General features: G+C 50.0%; 2 protein-coding genes across 3 annotated transcripts; one reads left to right on the top strand and one right to left on the bottom strand.

Moving 5' to 3' along the window:
* Positions 1–636: 636 nt before the first annotated feature.
* ASB13 (ankyrin repeat and SOCS box containing 13) lies at positions 637–10,366 on the top strand. 2 transcript variants are annotated; one of them, XM_052681171.1, is made up of 6 exons: positions 637–742; positions 2,484–2,671; positions 4,789–4,939; positions 5,548–5,682; positions 6,715–6,906; positions 8,282–10,366. In XM_052681171.1, the coding sequence occupies exons 1-6, from the start codon at positions 700–702 to the stop codon at positions 8,407–8,409; spliced, it is 837 nt and encodes a 278-aa protein (XP_052537131.1). In that variant the 5' UTR covers positions 637–699; the 3' UTR covers positions 8,410–10,366. The 2 variants fall into 2 exon arrangements, with proteins under 2 accessions (XP_052537131.1, XP_052537132.1); XM_052681172.1 differs by lacking the exon at positions 637–742 and adding an exon at positions 1,995–2,253.
* A 5,364-nt stretch (positions 10,367–15,730) lies between these two features.
* LOC128079715 (calmodulin, striated muscle) lies at positions 15,731–16,689 on the bottom strand. The gene is made up of 2 exons (XM_052681175.1): positions 16,177–16,689; positions 15,731–15,993 (listed from the first exon to the last, which is right to left on the bottom strand). The coding sequence occupies exon 1, from the start codon at positions 16,644–16,646 to the stop codon at positions 16,197–16,199; it is 450 nt and encodes a 149-aa protein (XP_052537135.1). The 5' UTR covers positions 16,647–16,689; the 3' UTR covers positions 15,731–15,993; positions 16,177–16,196.
* Positions 16,690–18,586: the final 1,897 nt, after the last annotated feature.

The raw sequence follows: 18,586 nt of genomic DNA, 5'->3' as shown, positions 1-18,586 counted from the left end.
CACACAAACCAGCCCCTTTAGCATCCTTTTCCCCACACACCAGTTTGTCCAGTACCCCTCTCACCCCACACCAGTGACCCCAGACCCCTCACTCCCCACATCAATCCCTTCAATGCCCCCTTCCCCACATATCAGTGACCCCAGTCCCCCTCTCTCCACACACCAGTCTCTCCAGTACCCCCTCTCACCCCACACCACTGATCCCAATCCTCTTTCACCCCACACCACTGACCCCAATCCTCTCTCACCCCACGCCACTGACCCCAATCCCCTCTCTCCCCACACCACTGACCCCTCATACACCACTCATCCCTTTTCCCACACCAGTACCTCCAGTACCCCCTTCTCCCCACACATCAGTACCCCTTACCCCTCCTCTCCCCACATCACTACCATTTATACACCAGTGACCCCAATACTCCCTCTCACCCCGCACCACTGACCCCAGTCCCCTCTCCCTGACCCCACACACACCAGTCCTCGTAGTAACAACTCTCCCCCCTCATCAGACCCCCCCTATACACCAGCCCTCCCTCTCCCCATTCCAGTACACCCTTCACCCCATGCACACCCGTGCCCCCTTTTCTCCTCCCCCCGCACTACGTCTCCCAGCGTCCCCCAGTGCGTTGCGGGGCGGAGCGTAGGGCGGTTCCTGGGCGGACCGCTGAACACCGGATCGTCCCCGGCGCTTTTGGGGCTATGGCGATCCCCGGGGGCAGCGGCTCGCTGCGGGGTGACATCAGTGCGTGGGGCCGGGGGAGCAGGGATGGGCTGTGTGGGGGGGAGGAAAGAGGGCGGTTGTTTTGTGTTTTGGGGAGGATTTGGGGTCAGGGAAGGGAGGGGAGCGATGGGGCCCTGATTAACCGTCCTATGGGAGATACTGTACTGCTGGTGGGGCGAGAGGTGATGGCCTGAAGATGTGCCAGGGAGGCACAGGTTGGGTATTAAAGGCAGTTTATTCTCTGAAAGAGGGGTCAGGGGTTGGAACAGGCTGCCCAGGGAGGCAGGGGGATGAGGGGGGAGGAGGGGGGGTGTCACCATCCCTGGAGGTGGTGAAAGATCATGGAGATGTGGCACTGGAGGCATGGGTTGATGGTTGGATTGGGTGATCTTAGTGGTCCTTCCTACCCTAACGATTCTATGAGTCTTTAACTCCACGTGGGAAAGATTTGGATTTGATGGGTGGACCCTTTGGTGGTGATGGGGTTGTGCTCAGAGAGTGGTGGTCAACGCTGCGGTGTCCAGATGGAGATCAGTGATGTGTGTTGTCCTACAGGGGTCAGTGCTGGGACTGGGGCTCCTTAATATCTTCATCAAGGACATCAGTGGTGCCATCAGGTGCACCCTCAGCAAGATTGCAGATGACACCAAGCTGTGTTGTGCAGTCAACATGCCTGAGGGATGGGATGGCATCCAGAGAGACCCAGACAGCTCAAGGAGTGCACCCAGGAGAACCTCGTGAGGTTCAATAAATCCAAGTGCAAGGTCTTCCTAAATCTCCCCGAGAAACAGGCTGAATATGCCAAGAGGGAGAGATTTAGATGAGAGATAAGGGGGAAAAAAAGTATTTTACAGGAACGGTAGTAAAGCACTGGAACAGGTTGCCCAGAGAGTAGGTGGATGCTCCATCCATCCATCAAGGTCAGGGTGGATGGGGCTCTGAGCACCTGATGGAGCTGCAGGTCATTGCAGAGCAGTTGGACTGGATGGCCTTTAAGGGTCGTTTCCCACTCAAACGTTTCTATGAAATCATCCTCAGAATTGTATAAACTGAGGCTTCTGCTCATCTCTGCCCTTTCTCTCCCATCCCACAGCTGTGAGTGCTTGCCTTGAAACAGGTTCTACAGAAAGGTAGTTTGGGAGGAGCTGTAGTTTTAAGGTGTCATTTGCCAATTGTTGTTGTCATTGACCTGAAAGCAAGCAGCACCAGACTGCTCATATAAACCCTGCTTTGGCAGAACACTGAGGTATGTGTCTTTGTAGAGAGGACAAGCTTACCTTACTGAAGGAAGTGTGAAAATAGGTGGGACTGTGCTTTTCCCATCGTTGACATCCCATTTCCAGTGATTTTAGCTGGAGACAGGAAGGACATTGCTCCTAGTGCTGGTTAGGTGTGAACACAATGGGGTGAATCTATACCTGCTGGAGGGTTTGTTTGTGGAGGAAAGCTTCAAGCAAAAGGGAATGCAGCATTATGAGCAGCCCAATGGAGAGCCCCCAGTGCAAAGCATTGCATGCTGGATTGGGGATACAGTAAGAAATAAGTTTTTAATTCCCATCTCTTTCTTCTTAGGGGTGTGAAACTATATAATCTTAAAGATCTTTTCCAACCCAAGCCAATCTGTGTTTGTGAATCTACGAGCCTGTTTTCCCATTCCAGCAGAGCTGCTTTTCTCCAGCGCAGTGGAGAAAAGTGGAGAAATCCCTGCACGTGGATTTAAAAATAATAATAATAAATCATTTCTCTTTTTTTTCCTCTGTAGGCTTCTGGGTTGATCGAACCCCGGTTCACGAAGCAGCCAGGCAGGGAGAAATCCTTCAGCTGCAGCAGCTGATAGAGAACGGAGCCTGCGTCAACGCCGTCACCTACGACTCCATCACCCCCCTGCACGAGGCGAGCCTGCGAGGGCAGACGCAGTGTGTCAAACTCCTCTTGGCTGCAGGGGCCCAAGTGAGTGCTCAGTTGTGATCCACGTGGAAACCAAGCCACCATGCTGTAGATGGGTACTTGCTGTACTTGATGATCTTTGTAGATCTCTTCCAGCTTGGGCTGTTCTGTGATTCCATGGTCTGTGCTGTTGCTACGCTCTCACCTTGCACTGAGATCAAAAGGAGCCCCAAGTACTGTTGTAAGATGATGTCCACAGAATTGTAGAATCATTTGAGTTTGAAAGGACCCTTAAAGATTATCCAGTCCAACTCTCCTGCAGTAAGCGAGGCCACCTACAGCTCAATCAGGCTGCTCAGAGCCAGGTTTTGTCCTAACCTAGAAAAACAGTGCCTCAAAGTCCACTTTGTTTTGATGTCTGATTTTATTTCTGGGGTCTGGATTCACTCCATCTGGCTCTGAACATTTTGTTGGTATATTAATGCTCTCTCCCTGGTAGCATTCAAAGCCAGGCTGGATGGAACTTTAAGCAACCTGGTCGAAGAGAGACTTTGAGCAACCTGATCTAAGAGGGAGGTGTCCCTGCCTATGGCAGGGGGGCTGGAACTTGGTCTTAAAGGACCCTTCCAAATGAAAACATCCTGTGATTTTTGTGAAGAGGCAGCCTGAGTCATCCTGGGCTTTCCTGATAGTCAGCAAAGGGAGGCACACCTCTTCAGAGGGTATTGGAACTTGTGGGAGATTTAAACAACCTCCTGGAGATTGTTCTCTCTCCCCCACTCTCCATGCTGACTATTGGCAGAGCCTGGGGTAATCTAATTGAGATGACTCAAGTACCTAAAGCCAGCTGGGATGAGTCAGGGTTCAGAGAGCTGGTGGATGGCCCTTCATTGGAGATGCTGAAGGTCAGGCTGGATGGGGTTCTGAGCACCTCATCGAGCTGAAGGTGTCCCTGTTCATTGCAGGGAAGTTGGACTAGGTGACCTTTCAGGGTTCCTTCCAACTCAAACAATTCTGTGATCATAAGGCTAAGAGGTGGAGCGGGAAGCATGATTGGATTTAGGCTTATTCTTAAGCTTCTTCTCTTCTTACTTTAGTTTTATTACACAGAAAAGAATCTGCTGAAACAGTCTTCAGTGGATTGTGACATCTCACACGCTGAGGTTGGCTGTCCTCAGAGTGAACCTGGTGAAACTGATCACATGTGTGTGTGCTGTGCTCCTCATTGCATATTCAGCCCATCACAAAGCAGGACTTTGCACTGGCACAGACAAGGAGTACTTGTACATCGTGCTGTGCTGGCTCAGCTGCAGCACTGGTGATGTTCAACAGGGGAGCAACAGGGAAGCATTAGGAGAGAGGGAACATCCTAAACTGTGGTAGCTATTTTTTACATCCCTGGAAGTGTTCAGGATGTCCCTGGGCTGCCTGATCTATTGGCTAGGAACCCTGTGCATGGCAGGAAGTTGGAGCTTGATGGTCTTCTTCAACTCTTTGGAAGGGTAGATAACAGCAGGACAAGGGGAAATGGTTTGAAATTGAAGGAGGGGAGATTTAGATTGGATGTCAGGGGCAAATTCTTCACAAAGAGAGTGGTGAGGTGCTGGAACAGCTGCCCAGAGAGGCTGTGATGCCCCGTCCATCCCTGGAGGTGTTCAATGCCAGGTTGAATGGGGCCTTAGGCAGCCTGGTCTGGTATTAAATGGAGAGGTTGGTGGCCCTGCATTGGTTGGAGATTCATGATCCTTGAGGTTCCTTCCAACCCTGGCCATTCTGTGATGATTCTATGATATGATGAGTCTTCCAACCTAAGCCATTCTATGATTCTGTGATGTTAACACACTCTGGGAGCTATAGAAACAGCACCAGCCAGGATGCTGGGAGTGTCAACAACTATTTCCTGAGCTCAGGACAGTGCTAGGGGTAATAACATTAAAAATGTAGTCAAGAGGGTGCCTCTCCACAGCAGCTCACGTAAGGTGAGCATGTAACATTTGCCCAGGGAGGCTGTGGATGCCCCATTCCTGGAAGCATTCAAGGCCAGGCTGGATGTGGCTCTGAGCAGCCTGGTCTGGTGGTTGGTGACCCTGCACACAGCAAGGGGGTTGAAACTGGATGATGATTGCAGTCCTTTTCAACCCAGGCCATTCTATGATTCTATGATTTCTTCTTCCTTGGAGGTGGATGCCAGGAATATTGATGGCAGCACTCCACTCTGCGATGCCTGTGCCTCAGGGAGCATTGAGTGTGTGAAAGTGCTGCTGTCCCATGGTGCCAAAGTGAACCCTCCCCTGTACACAGCATCCCCTCTTCATGAAGCCTGCATGAACGGTAAGCTGGCGTGGTCTTATCCTTGCACAGTTATTTGCAGCTTGGAAAATGAACTCAGAATGCAAAGCACAGTGGTGCTGGGGGAATAAAGCAGCCCCTTGTGTTGGGTGCTTTCATCCCACGTGATGGGCAGGGGATCAGATCTTAGGCAGATAAAACACCATCTTCTCAAGAGAGGAAAACTGCAGCAGCCATTGTAAATTGTCAGCTCCTGCTTAACTTTCTCCTGTTGAACCTTTTTCCTAAGACTGTGCTGCTGAGTGCCTTAAGTCACATGGAAAAATGAAGGCTGTTGTGGTCTCGAAGGTGATCTCATCCACCCTGGGCTAATTCAGCCATGCAACCAATTCTGCAAACCACTGGCTGCTTAGTGCCAGCCCTCGGAATCACGTTGGTTTGATCATTAGCTCTAGCTTAATGCTGTGCAGATGTAGTTGTCTCTTGTGCCCTTGTTCTCAGCCTCTGTCCTATGGTATAGCATCTGGCTCACAAGTGTTTCTATTTTGCACCCATCGCCTCAAATATTAAACAAGCTGCTCCTGCCTCAAGCTGATCTCATCTATTTGAGCTGGATTCTTCCTTTTGACTCAGATCTTCTATTTCTAAAGGCAGCTCAGATTGTGTGCAACTCCTCATAGACGTCGGTGCCAACTTGGAGGCTCACGACTGCCATTTTGGGACACCCCTACACGTGGCCTGTGCCCGGGAGCATCTGGACTGTGTGAAGTTGCTGCTTAAGGCAGGTAGGGCAGCTGTGGGGTTTGTTTTGGGCTGACTGTGTGCAGCATTTCCCTTTTGGTGTCCCACCATGACGCTCTTGCCCAAGAGCTTATTCATTCCCAGCATGGCAAAGATGGTAAAGGAGGAAAGTTTGGCATTCAGTCGGGCAAAGCTTCATTCCATTCTCCTTTTTTCAATGAAAATCAGCACCCCTGTAGCCCCCTGGAACAACATTTCAGTGATAGCAGCTAGAATACACACTTTCAGTTTTGTTGACACAGTCGTATGGCCTTGCATAAATCTTAGAGAGAGATGTCAGGGTTTGATGTTGTGCAAGAAAGCAGAGATGAGGTCACCTCATGCCTCTGGGAGATCTGCTTAGTGTTATACCTAGGTGAGTTTGCTGGATTTCAAGTCAGCATTACACAACTCCAGATTTCATCTTCAACTTTTCATGCTGCTCACTTGGAACTGGGCTTCTCGTATTTGCCTGTGCTTACCATGAAGTGATTTGACCCAGGGAGGATTTGGCTTTTTCAGTGTTAGTTGTCTAGAACTTCTGTAGCTAAGCCAATCTGTTTTCTATCCCTCCAGCTCCTTGTTTTGGGCACCCACCTTCAGATTGGACTGACTGATTCCCCAGAAAAGACTTGATCCTGCAGTAGTGTCTGATGGCAAGCTTCTACATCCAGTGCTTAACAAGGACATCACTGTTTGTGTGTGAGCACTCCACTGGGGTGACTGGGAATGGCTTCAGGCAGCATAGGTTCAGGAAGCACTTTTGAACTTCACACTTAGCAGCTTATTTACTCAGTAACATTGACTAAAATTCTTTCTCTACAAAGAAAACGAAGCCAGAGAAGAAAACTCACGCACTGGCAGCACTGAGAACTTGTTCAGCAGTATGGTTTCCTGTTTGTAGTATTTGGTTTGGATCTCTTTCTAGCCACTCATACTTGTGTTAATAGGATTTTGTTCCCTACTTAAAACCACTCCTTAACATTTGGGTCAAATGAGGCTTTCATAAACAGGTTTGTTTTCCTTTCTGGTCTCAGGGGCGAATGTGAATGCTGCTAAACTCCACGAGACAGCCCTCCACCATGCAGCAAAAGTGAAGAATGTGGATCTGGTGGAGATGCTGATTGAGTTTGGAGGAAATATCTACGCAAGAGACAACAGAGGAAAGAAGCCATCAGATTACACCCTGAGAAGCAGTCCCACAGCAAAATGCTTTGAGTACTATGAAAGTGAGTGAAATGTGATCCCTTGCCCTGGGAATTCAGTGGCTGCCAGTGCTATTGCACTAAAAGTACAAGGTTTTGCACTTGGGCTGGAGGAATCCCAGGCAGCCCTACAGACTGGGAGGAGCAGTCCTTGAGAGCAGCCCTGCAGAGGAGGACCTGGGGGTCCTGGTGGGTGGAAAACTGAACGTGAGCCAGCAGTGTGCTCTTACAGCTCAGAAAGCAAATGGTATCCAGGGCTCCATCAGCAGAGGGGTGGCAGCAGGGACAGGAGGGGATTGTCCCTCTCTGCTCTGCCCTCCTGAGGCCCCATCTGCAGCACTGCGTCCAGGTGTGGGGCCTCCAGTGCAAGAAAGACAGGGAGCTGTTGGAGAGGGGCCAGAGGAGCCACAGAGATGAGCAGAGGGCTGCAGCACGTCCTGCAAAGACAGGCTGAGGGAGCTGGGCTTGTTGAGCATGGAGAAGAGGAGGCTGTGGGGTGACCTCAGTGCAGCCTGCAGGACCTAAAGGGAGCCTACAAACAGGAGGGGAGTCAACTATGAGATAACAACAGGACAAGAGGAAATGGTTTGAAGTTGAAGGAGGGAAGATTTAGGTTGGATATCAGGGGCAAGTTCTTTACAGAGAGTGGTGAGGAGCTTTGGAACAGGCTGCCCAGAGAGGCTGTGGATGCAATCCTTTTTGTAGTGAGCACCTTAAGACTGATGATTCTCTTATAGGAGTCTCTCTGAATTGCTCTCAGGTTGCAGCAAAGCGTGCTGTTCTGGCTGCAGCTGATCTGGGTAAAGAGGCTGAGCTCTACAGTGCCATAAATAATTGTTATACCTTGTTAGAGTTTACTGTCCTGACAACTCAGCTGGCAGAACTGCCTGTCTAGCTGCTTTTTAACACATTGTTGTAGCAGTACTGTGACAACTCTAATAGTATTCTTTTTTTGCAGCTTGCATCATTAAATTCAGGACAGATGGTGATCTTGGATGCTGCTGGTTATTGAGGATGTGATTGTAGGGACAGCAGCTGCTTAGCTCCATCCAGAGCAAAGTGCCTGATCATAACCATGCACATGCATGCAGGCATCGACATCTGGGGTGGAGGCTGCAAATTGGGGCTGTCTGAAAGGGGATCAAACACTTTATTGGAGCTCTGAGCAGAGCAAGCAGTCGATGTAGCCCTCAGGTGGAGAAGCAAAGCAGTAAAGCAGTGCTGGAAGTAGGTTTTATTCCTACGTGTGCCATTGCTGAGGCTCAGTGCAATCTTAGGGCAATCTGAGTCTTGAATGGCACCTGTGGACCACAGCAGATGATTCAGTGCATGCACAGATGGACACTCAGCCATCTGCTGAGCTGCAGCATTAACTTTGTGTCCTCTTTTCTCCGTTCAGAAACACCTCTGAGTCTGTCACAGCTCTGCAGAGTAACAGTGAGGAGGGCTGCTGGGCAGCGAGCGCTGGAGAAGATTGCCAAACTCAACATCCCTCAGAGGTTAATCCAGTACCTGTCCTACAACTGACAGGCACCAAGGTGGCTGGGAAGGACACTGACTGCACAACATGAAGTATCCATCTCTTTCTCTTCTACCTCCCCACAAGAAATGAGTTTTAATTTAAGCAAACTGGTGTAAATAGTATTTATGAGGCAGCGCTTCCCATCCCTTCCTCTTCTCTGTGAGGAATTGTTTGAGCACAGACAACCTTAGGCAAGGTGTAGTGCTGCTCTGGAGCTGCAGCCTCTCCCAGGGTGTTCTGTTTGACTGTCGCTGCATTTCAGGCTGTAGTGCTTGCTCTGTGCATGGGATTTATCTTGCCTAATTTTAGCTGTCTCCAACCTAAACACATCTCTGTACGATCCAGCCAGACTCCCTTTGCAGGCAGTGAAGAGAAATAGATACTTCCAGAGCATGATTCATCCCTCCTGTTTTAGATGCCTGTGTTTGGATGATACACAGCTTCTTTGGGACACCTGTTCCCACTGCCTGCAAAGGGATTTGGAGGTGATAGTCTGCTTATGGATGTGCATGTCTCTGAATTGGGAACACTGGAGCCCACCTTTCTGTTAATAACTGGAGTGATAACTATCAATGCCAAGTAACAAGTCCTGAGTGACCTGTGTGCTCCAGCTGGAGGCAAATGAAGTCCCCAGTCCTTGCTGACGGTGAGCCAGCTTGTACTGTCATGTTCCTATAGGATGTTTTTATGTCTCCCCTTGAAGCCCAAGCAGGAGACAGGTCTGTCTGCATGTCCCAGGAAGAGCTTCCTTCCAGACAGCTGGTCCCAAAGAATATTTTCCACTTTCACTGAGCCACTGCGACCTATTTGTTGCTTTGAAGTGCAATAAGAGGCAGATGTGTTGCCCAGTGTTGCCCAAAGTACAGAGCTCTGTATGGCAAGGGCACATCCCTTAAGCAGTGGTACACCTAATCCCTGTGGCATTGACCCACATGTGAGAGGCAATAGTAGGGCCCTGCCCTAGGATTTGGGATTTTTTTCCCTTCTGAGTTTGTCTCTTGGTTCTGGAACCTCATGGAGGTTGGCAGCAGGAGTGCTGCTGCTGAGTTGTGCTCGAGTCTCTTGGTTCCAGCAGGTGCTTTGCAGCTTTGTACTTGGGTGATTTAAACCTCCAGGGTGACATTTATATGAGCAGAGCCAAAATTGTCATCTTCCTTCCAGATGAGACGTTCCATACCACAGGGTGAAAGGGATGGAGCTCTCTGGCAGCAGGTCCTTAGCGCTGTGATGAGAGCAAATTCCTCTTCTAAATAACAGTAAAGGTCAAGAAATCCTCTGGCTGACGTGGGATCAAGAGAACTCAGGGCTCTCAACATCCTTCATGCTGTGCAGGATGAATGGTAGCTTGCCTTCTGTCTGCAGCTACCATGACAGGGCAAAATAGCACAAGCACAGAGTTCAAGAGCTGAAATGGAACTGAATGCACTTTAATGATGACCAGCAAATTATTATTTTTTAGATTTTTTTTTGGTTATGCTCATTTCCCACACACCCATTTGTTGCTTCTTTTTTTTTTTTCTTCTTTTTTTTTGCAATGTGATATCGTGCAGAACTGGGACAGGAAACCTTCTGAGACTGTGCTTTTTATGGGATTATCTGTTTATTATTCTATCCAGAGTTTTATGTTTGCCACAGAAGAAATGTGAAGTTGCCAAGAAGCTCAGGGAAGCTCTGGAGCGGAGTTCACCCCTGTGGTTGTTAAGATAAAGGTTTTGTATTATATCTTTCAACACAAGCTTCCTCTGCCTCATATGCTTGTCCTTACAGGTAAATCTGTATTAGGAAAGCACCCACCTTTCAGTATTCTGGGATGAAAACCCTTCCTCTTGATTCCAACTCAAATCCCTCACTGCTTTTTTAACATAGCTTAAGCTGGTGAAGTGGTGAGATGGTAAAATCCAAGCTTCCAGTGTACAAAAGGCTCCTGGAACAGCCAAGAATAAAATGACCAGTTCCTTTTTCTGTCATCTTCATTTTTTTTCCTCCACAGTAAGTTTGTGAAGTTTGGTTTTAAGAGACCCTGATGATGGATGCAGACCTGAGACCACGGTGATGCTCTTAATCTTTTATCCATCCTATCCAGCCTTCAGTTCCCTAAATCCTGCAGGGATTTCTCAGCTGGCTGTGAGACATCTTCTGAGCCATTGCATTTTACAGCTCAAAGACAAAGTAAATGCAAGGTTAAACCAATGCAAAGTTTTGGCTTCTGTTAATATGTTGGACTGCAATTTTTGGGGGCAGTTCCTGCAGGAGTAACAGAGTCACCCTGGCTGCAGGTATAGATTTCCTGGACAGCTGGAAATCTCTGCAGCAACCCCAAATTAAAATGAAAATCAGAAGCTTTGAAGGTAGTGTTGCCCTAAAGTGGGCATCTAAGCTAGATGAGAGGGGTAATGTTTATATTGCAGTCTGTTCTGACCTACAAATTGCCATCCTCAGTGCTCTGCTTTTGCTGATCCATCCCCAGAGCATTGCTGCACAGCTCTGCTTGATGTGAGACACATGTGGACGACTTGGAATCACCCACAAGACTTCATGGAGAGCATAGATGTGGCACACTGTCCCATCAATTTGTCCTGCTGTCTCATGTAGCATCACACTGCAGGTAATGAATTGCCAGCTGCTCTGGGAGCTGTGATGATGCTTTTAACCCTCTTTGGCAGCATCAGTATAAGGGGCTTGGATGGGCTCCTCTGGTTATTTTTGCACTGTTTCTCTTACATGTCTAAGAAAGAAGGGCCCAAGGTGGCCTTATGTGCTGCAAGCTGTATGCATCTCATCTGTGTGACTTAGAATCATTAAGGTTGGAGAAGACAGCTAAGATAATCAAGTCCAACCGTCAACCCATCCCCTCCATGCCACATGTCCCTCCGTGCCACATCTGCCCTTCTCTTGCTCTTCCCAACTGGCAGGACCAACAGGGGCTGGAAAACTTGGACTGTCCCCAAACCTCAATTCACACTGAGTTTATAGGGACTGGCCAGTGCTGCTTTCGGTACCTATGGGTTGGCAAAGAGTTTGGGGAGTGCTGAAAAGGAAGGAGGTGGTCTGAATCTCAGTTCTGTGCAACTCCTCAGCTGGCTCTGCTGGGGCTACACCCTTTGCTTTTATTTTTATGTCAGTTCTGGCTGCAATTTGAGTTCTTTCACTCTTTAATCTGAATGTCAAATCAAGGCTTGAACCCAACGCAAACAAACCCAAACACTCCAGGTCTGTGCTGCTTTCAGCCATGCCCTTCCTGGGCTCCCAGAGCCAAGGAAGAACCCAAGCCCCAAACTGCACCTCCAGTTTACCATTTCAATCCTCTTCCTCTCTCCTGCGGGTTTCTCCTTCCTGCCTTCTACCTCTGTTACGCTTCCAGTGCTCCAAAATAACCCTGCTTCCACCCAGTATTTGGAGGAGTCCAGGTGCAAACAGCACACTGCTGTTCCTGATGCTTGCTGCTTGCTCTCCAGCGGGGAACTCGATCGTAGCAGCTTCCCACCAACTTTATGAAGTTAATCCAGAAAAAACAAGGTGTGACTCAAGCTGGTGCCTTGGAAGAAAACCTTATGGCTCCAAAGAATTAACTCCTTGTACTGCACACAACCATTGCTTTGCCTGGAAGAAGTGGGGGGGATTCTTCTTCCTCCCCCTGCATGAATGAAGGAATTGTGCTCAGAGTTGCAGGGAAAACGTTGTAGATTCTCAGCTTAAAGAATCATAGAGTCATAGAATCACAGAATAGTTGAATGACTCTTGTAGATCATAGAGTCCATGGGTGGGGAGTGGAAGAGCACAAACACAGTTTCTTCATTTTTTATTTAATGTCTTCAGGACGCTTCATGCATTCAAAGCCCAAATCTCAGCAGCAGCAAACAAAGCCCTTCAGTGTCCTTTGGATGTGCATTGCACCATGCTCTAAGCAAGCACGGGCATGAAATATGCCTTCTACCTCTTCATTAAAAAAAAAACAAACATGACAGAATACTGAAGATCTCGAGCATTTACCTGAGCTTTCTCACACCCAATTCATCACCTCCCTCTGTCGTGTAAAGGGAAAAAGTGATTTTGCAGCTGCCTGCAAGAAGATGGCGCCTGTCCATAGGCATAAGCTGAGGTTTCCTGCACAGCCATTAAAATGCCTTTTAACGTTGTAGTGATGGTAATGTTGAGTCATAGAATAGCTGGGGTTGGAAGGAGGGTGCACACGATCCCACCGTCTGTGTCACTGATAAAGATGAGCACAGATCCCAGGATGAACCCCTGGGGGACACCACTCGTCACCAGCTCCACCTGGACATGGAGACATTGACCACAGCCCTTTGGCTACGACCATCCAACCAGCTCCTTATCCACCCTTCAAAACCAAATCTCTCCCGTTTGGAAATAAGGATGTGGTACAGGACCGTGTCAAAGGCCTTACACAAGTGTTTTGGAGGAGAAAAAAGGGAAATGAGTGAAAGCTGTGCAAGCCTGGATGGCCCTCGTGTAATGGGCAAGGAGTGGATAAATGGGCCCTCCTGGTCCCATGGGAAGAAAAGATGGAAAAAGCCCTAAATCTCCCCCTGTTCTGGAGGGCTCCCAGCATGGAGTGGTGGTGGTTGAGCTCACAGCATGATTTATTTCCCATTAAATGCCCCAGTGGTGCAGGGATGGAGCCTGGAGCAGCACCAGTAGTGGCCACTTCCCCAACTCCATTAACTCTTGCAGGATTTCTTGCACAGAGCTACTTTTTTTGGGGCTGATAAAGCCAAATCCCAGCGTATTCCCTTGGTGCCTAACATGGGTGACATTCCCCCTTGAAGTGGTGAAACTTCTTGTCCCCTCTTCAGGTCCCACATTCTCTTTCCTGGTCCAACTTGTCCCATCTTCAGGTCCCATAAGGATAACACTTGGCTTAGGTTGGAAGGGACCTTAGAGATCATCAGGGATGTGGTTTAGTGGGCAAATATTGGTGGTAGGTGGATGGTTGGACTGGATAATCTAGGAGGTCTTTTCCAGCCTTGGTGTTTCTGTGATTCTATTCTATGAACTCAACCCAGTTCCTGTGGCACCCCTCTCCCTGCCAGCTTGGAGCTGCACAAAAGGACTTTTCCCCACTTGTTAGCACGCCCATTTTCTACAACCTCCTTTTTCTGCAGCCTCATTCTTTCACATCCTCCTTTTTTCACATCCTTTGGAAGTGCTCAGCACAGTTCCCCATTCCTTCTGTGCTGGAGATGGAGCTGCAGGGTTGTTCCTCACCATTTACTTGTTGTGTTTTTACAGCCCTGTGGTTGAAATGTTATCTAAATGCCTCTTTTGATAGAATGAATATCTGGGGGGAGTTTGGGTCTGATACAGCAGCATCAGAGCTGAAGCACCTCCCAACTCCCGCTCCCTTGGTTGAAGATGCTGGGAGGTTTTGGGGTTGCTTATATCCCATCATTTTAGAGAGAGAAAAAAAAAAGAGTCCCCCCATTTTAGAGATAAATTGTCAGTGCCACACAGGATGCAGGAAAATGGGGACACAGTGAAGAGGGGTGCTGGGCTGTCAGCCTCTCACCACTGCAGGGAGTCCCTTTGGAATTTTTGGGGAAGAGGTGACCCTCAGCTCATGTCAGGGCAGGAATGAGATCCCTCAATTCCCCAGGTCCTATTCCATGGGGTCCTCCATTATAGGTGGCCCATCCGAGACGAACCCCTGTGTCTTACCCAGCTGATCCCTCAAGCTCCATCGCATGTCATTCCCCATTTGCCACCCCATATGAACCCCCAGATCCTATCTTAAGCAATCCCATAAGCCCCGTCCTGGAGGATACCCCAGGTCCCATCCCAGCTGTACCACTCCACGTAATCAGCCAGGCTTCCTCCTGTCACATCCCATTGGATCTCAGATCCCCTCTTAGATCATCCCCCAGGTCTTATCCCAAGGGATCCCCCAGCTCCCATCCTAGATGATCCCCCACCAAGCAACCACACCACGTGATTCCAACGTCCTACCCTAAGTGATCCCCATCCAGGTTCCATGTTAAAGGGTTTACCAGATCCTCTCCCAAAGGATCCTAGATCTCCCAACAGCCATTCCTACTGACCCCCCAAGTCCCACTTCGCTGTCCTTGAATGATCCTTAGTGTTGGCAATGGAAAACCTCACCATGCTTCCATGGGTTCAAATTAGAGGAGAAATGGGGAAAACGGGCATTTTCCACGGGATGAAAATTGATGATGAGAATGCAGGGCCAACGTTCCTGGCTGTGGTCCATCCTCCCTTTAAAGGCTGTCATTAAGAAAAACAGCTCAGGATGATCAGTGCGAAAACGCGCCGGTAATTAAACAACCCCAGAATAGAAGGAGAAAAGGTCAGCCCTAAAAATACAGCGCACAGTTTTGTCTCTGAAGCATTCATAAATAACCACATTTTTCAGGAAGGTCTAATTTTAGGCACTTTGGATACCACAGCCTGCTGTGACCCCTTGGCTTATCTCGATGGTGTTGGATTGGTTTCTTTTTTTGGGTTGGGGTTGATTTTTGCCTCTTTTCATGTTTTCTGTTTCTTGTGTGTGTGAGCAAGAGGGGAGCTCGTGGTGAAAGCATCAGCGTTGGTGCTGCTGGGTTGGGGTGGAGTGAGCGTGGGTGCGCTCAGCGCTGACATAGCCCTCCCAGCATGCAGGTTCCTGTCTGCTTTTCCCAACGCTGGGAAAACATTTGGGGTTGCCAAAAAAAAGTTGAGATCCTTCTGTTTGGTTGCGCATCCCCAAAACTGCTGTTTCCCATTCGGAATGATTTCATCGTGCTCTCACCACTGCTCTGCTTGCTTGGTAGAGGTGGAGCATTGATAAGACCTGCTGCAATTAATTCTCTTTCCAAATCCTACATACAGAGAAAGGAAATCCTCCCAGCCCAAGGGCGGGAGAGTTGCTGCAGTGGAGTTTCGCCTGCTTTGTGGGGAAACTGAGTCAAGGCAGCATTGTGGGGTGGATTAAGGTAATTCTGTCCTGCCTTGTTTGAAACAGGGGTCTAACAACCCTCCTCTTGGGATGGGGAGGGAGATAAAAGAGCCCTCAATGCCCTTCCTTTGGGAGAAGCCAAAACATGGGTTCAGCCAACAGATTCCAAAAGGGATGGGATTATGAGATGGGGATGGCCACAACCCAGGAACTGAGTGCTGAGCAGCCCTGGGAGCATTTTTCCATCTTTCGGGGTGAAAAAACAGAGAGAAGACGGATGGGGGCGATTCTGTTCCCATCCCCATCCCTGTCACCTCATCAGGGCAGTGTCTTTTTTGAGGGTGTTTCTTAGCAGTGGTTTCAAAGCGAAGCAGAAGGAAGCACTGGTAGACAAGGGGAGACATTTTATTGGACTCGGCACGTTTCTCATGGATGCACAATGACCACTGTCACCTCTGGGAACACAAGAGGTACATCTTGAGGGTGGAAGCAGGAGGGTCCCCCCCCCATTGTCTATCACCATGCCAAGCTGTCGTGACCCAAGCCCTCTCCTGCATCCAACACAGACGTAGGTTGGCGATGCTCCAGTTGGGATAAAAGATCATTTTTCAGCCCAGGATGGCAGAGAGAAGGCGGTAGGGGATGGAGGGGCTGGGGACAGCCATGGTCTCTGTTTTCCCTATGAAAAAAAAAAAAAAAAAGAAGGAAAAATTTTTAGAAAGCACCTTAAACATTGATTTTTCCAACCGCCAACCATCGGCAGCAACGCAGGAGGTGGTCAGGGGTGGGGAATGAGACATTTGTGGTGCCGCTGCAATTGGTTCCATGGCTTTCAGAGCACGTGGGGCCGGGCACGAGTTACCTGCGGGCTGAGGACGAAGCTCACTTCTCCGTCATCATCCTCACAAACTCCTCGTAGTTGACCTGCCCGTCGTTGTTGCAATCTGCCTCCTTGATCATCTCGTCCACCTCCTCGTCCGTCAGCTTCTCTCCCAGGTTGGTCATGACGTGCCGCAGCTCCGCCGCGCTGATGTAACCGTTGCCGTCCTTGTCGAAGACGCGGAAAGCTTCGCGGATCTCCTCCTCGCTGTCCGAGTCCCTCATCTTCCTCGCCATCAGCGAGAGGAACTCGGGGAAATCAATGGTGCCGCTGCCGTCCGCGTCCACCTCTCCCACCATGTCCTGCAGCTCCGCCTCGGTGGGGTTCTGCCCCAGTGAGCGCATGACGGTGCCCAGCTCCTTTGTGGTGATGCAGCCGTCGCCGTCGCGATCGAAAAGGGAAAAAGCCTCCTTGAATTCGGCGATCTGCTCCTCCGACAGCCGCTCGGCCATGGCGTCCCGCGCTCTCCGCTCGCACACGGCTTTGCCCCAGCACGCAGCGCTGGCGGGGAGGTGTGGATGGAGCCTCCTCCTTCCTGTTCTCCCACTCCTGGAGCCTCCTCCTTCTCCTGGGGCCTCCTCCCTTCTGTCCTCCCTTTCCCGGAGGAGGAGCAGGAGGAGCTGGGGCATGCAGGAGGTTTCCTGCTCCTTGCTCGTGCAGGTCCAGGCAGAACCCAGCTGTGATGCACTCCTTGTGCTCCTTGCTGATGGGAACCTGAGTCAGCCATGACACCTTGTCTGGGCTCCCCGAGCACAGCTGTGTGGCCCCAGGGAGCTGACGCGGCCGTACATAGGTGAGTTTTGTCGTGAAGCTCATGCCCTGGTTAGTCAGGGGTTAATCCTGGGCTGATGGAAGGTGAATCACCGTGTCAAGTTGTTTCATTTTGTTCTCGTCGTTTACATCAGGGAGTTAAGAAGAACGTGAGGACAAGGGGCTCAGGAGCACATGATTATGTGCTTCTTTGCCCACTTGTCCTTGTTCATCTGTCCATCCAGTCAACTAACCAACCATCCACCCAATTATTCCTCTGTCCATTTAGTCATACTTCCATCCAGCTGCCCAACCATCCATCCATGCGTCCATCCACTTACCCAACCACATTGCCATCCGTCCATTCATCCATCCATCTGTCCATCCATGTGTTCATCCATCCATCCATCCATCCATCCATCCATCCATCCATCCATCCATCCATCCCTCCATCCCTCCATCCCTCCATCCCTCCATCCCTCCACCCATCCCTCCATCCATCCATCCATCCATCCATCCATCCATCCATCCATCCATCCATCCATCCCTCCATCCATCCATCCATCCATCCATCCATCCATCCATCCATCCATCCATCCATCCATCCATCCATCCATCCATCCATCCATCCCTCCATCCCTCCATCCCTCCATCCATCCATCCATCCATCCATCCATCCATCCATCCATCCATCCCTCCATCCATCCATCCCTCCATCCCTCCACCCATCCCTCCATCCCTCCATCCATCCATCCATCCATCCATCCATCCATCCATCCATCCATCCATCCATCCATCCCTCCATCCCTCCACCCATCCCTCCATCCATCCATCCATCCATCCATCCATCCATCCATCCATCCATCCATCCATCCCTCCATCCCTCCATCCATCCATCCCTCCATCCCTCCATCCCTCCATCCATCCATCCATCCATCCATCCCTCCATCCCTCCATCCATCCATCCCTCCATCCCTCCATCCCTCCACCCATCCCTCCATCCCTCCATCCCTCCATCCCTCCACCCATCCCTCCATCCATCCATCCATCCATCCATCCATCCATCCCTCCATCCATCCATCCATCCCTCCACCCATCCCTCCATCCCTCCACCCATCCCTCCATCCATCCATCCATCCATCCATCCATCCATCCATCCATCCATCCATCCATCCATCCATCCCTCCATCCATCCATCCCTCCATCCCTCCATCCCTCCACCCATCCCTCCATCCATCCATCCATCCATCCATCCATCCATCCATCCATCCATCCCTCCATCCATCCATCCATCCATCCCTCCATCCATCCATCCATCCATCCATCCATCCATCCATCCATCCATCCATCCATCCATCCATCCATCCATCCCTCCATCCCTCCACCCATCCCTCCATCCCTCCACCCATCCCTCCATCCATCCATCCATCCATCCATCCATCCATCCATCCATCCATCCCTCCATCCCTCCATCCATCCATCCCTCCATCCATCCCTCTCTCCATCCATCCCTCCATCCATCCATCCATCCATCCATCCATCCATCCATCCATCCATCCATCCATCCATCCATCCATCCATCCCTCCCTCCATCCATCCATCCATCCATCCATCCATCCATCCATCCATCCATCCATCCATC

This window comes from Tympanuchus pallidicinctus, unplaced genomic scaffold (assembly GCF_026119805.1).
Source record: "Tympanuchus pallidicinctus isolate F22 unplaced genomic scaffold, pur_lepc_1.0 scaffold19, whole genome shotgun sequence".
Classification (NCBI taxonomy): Eukaryota; Metazoa; Chordata; class Aves; order Galliformes; family Phasianidae; genus Tympanuchus; species Tympanuchus pallidicinctus.
Note: the sequence above shows the minus strand (reverse complement) of the source record. Positions and strands in the feature narration are given on the sequence as shown.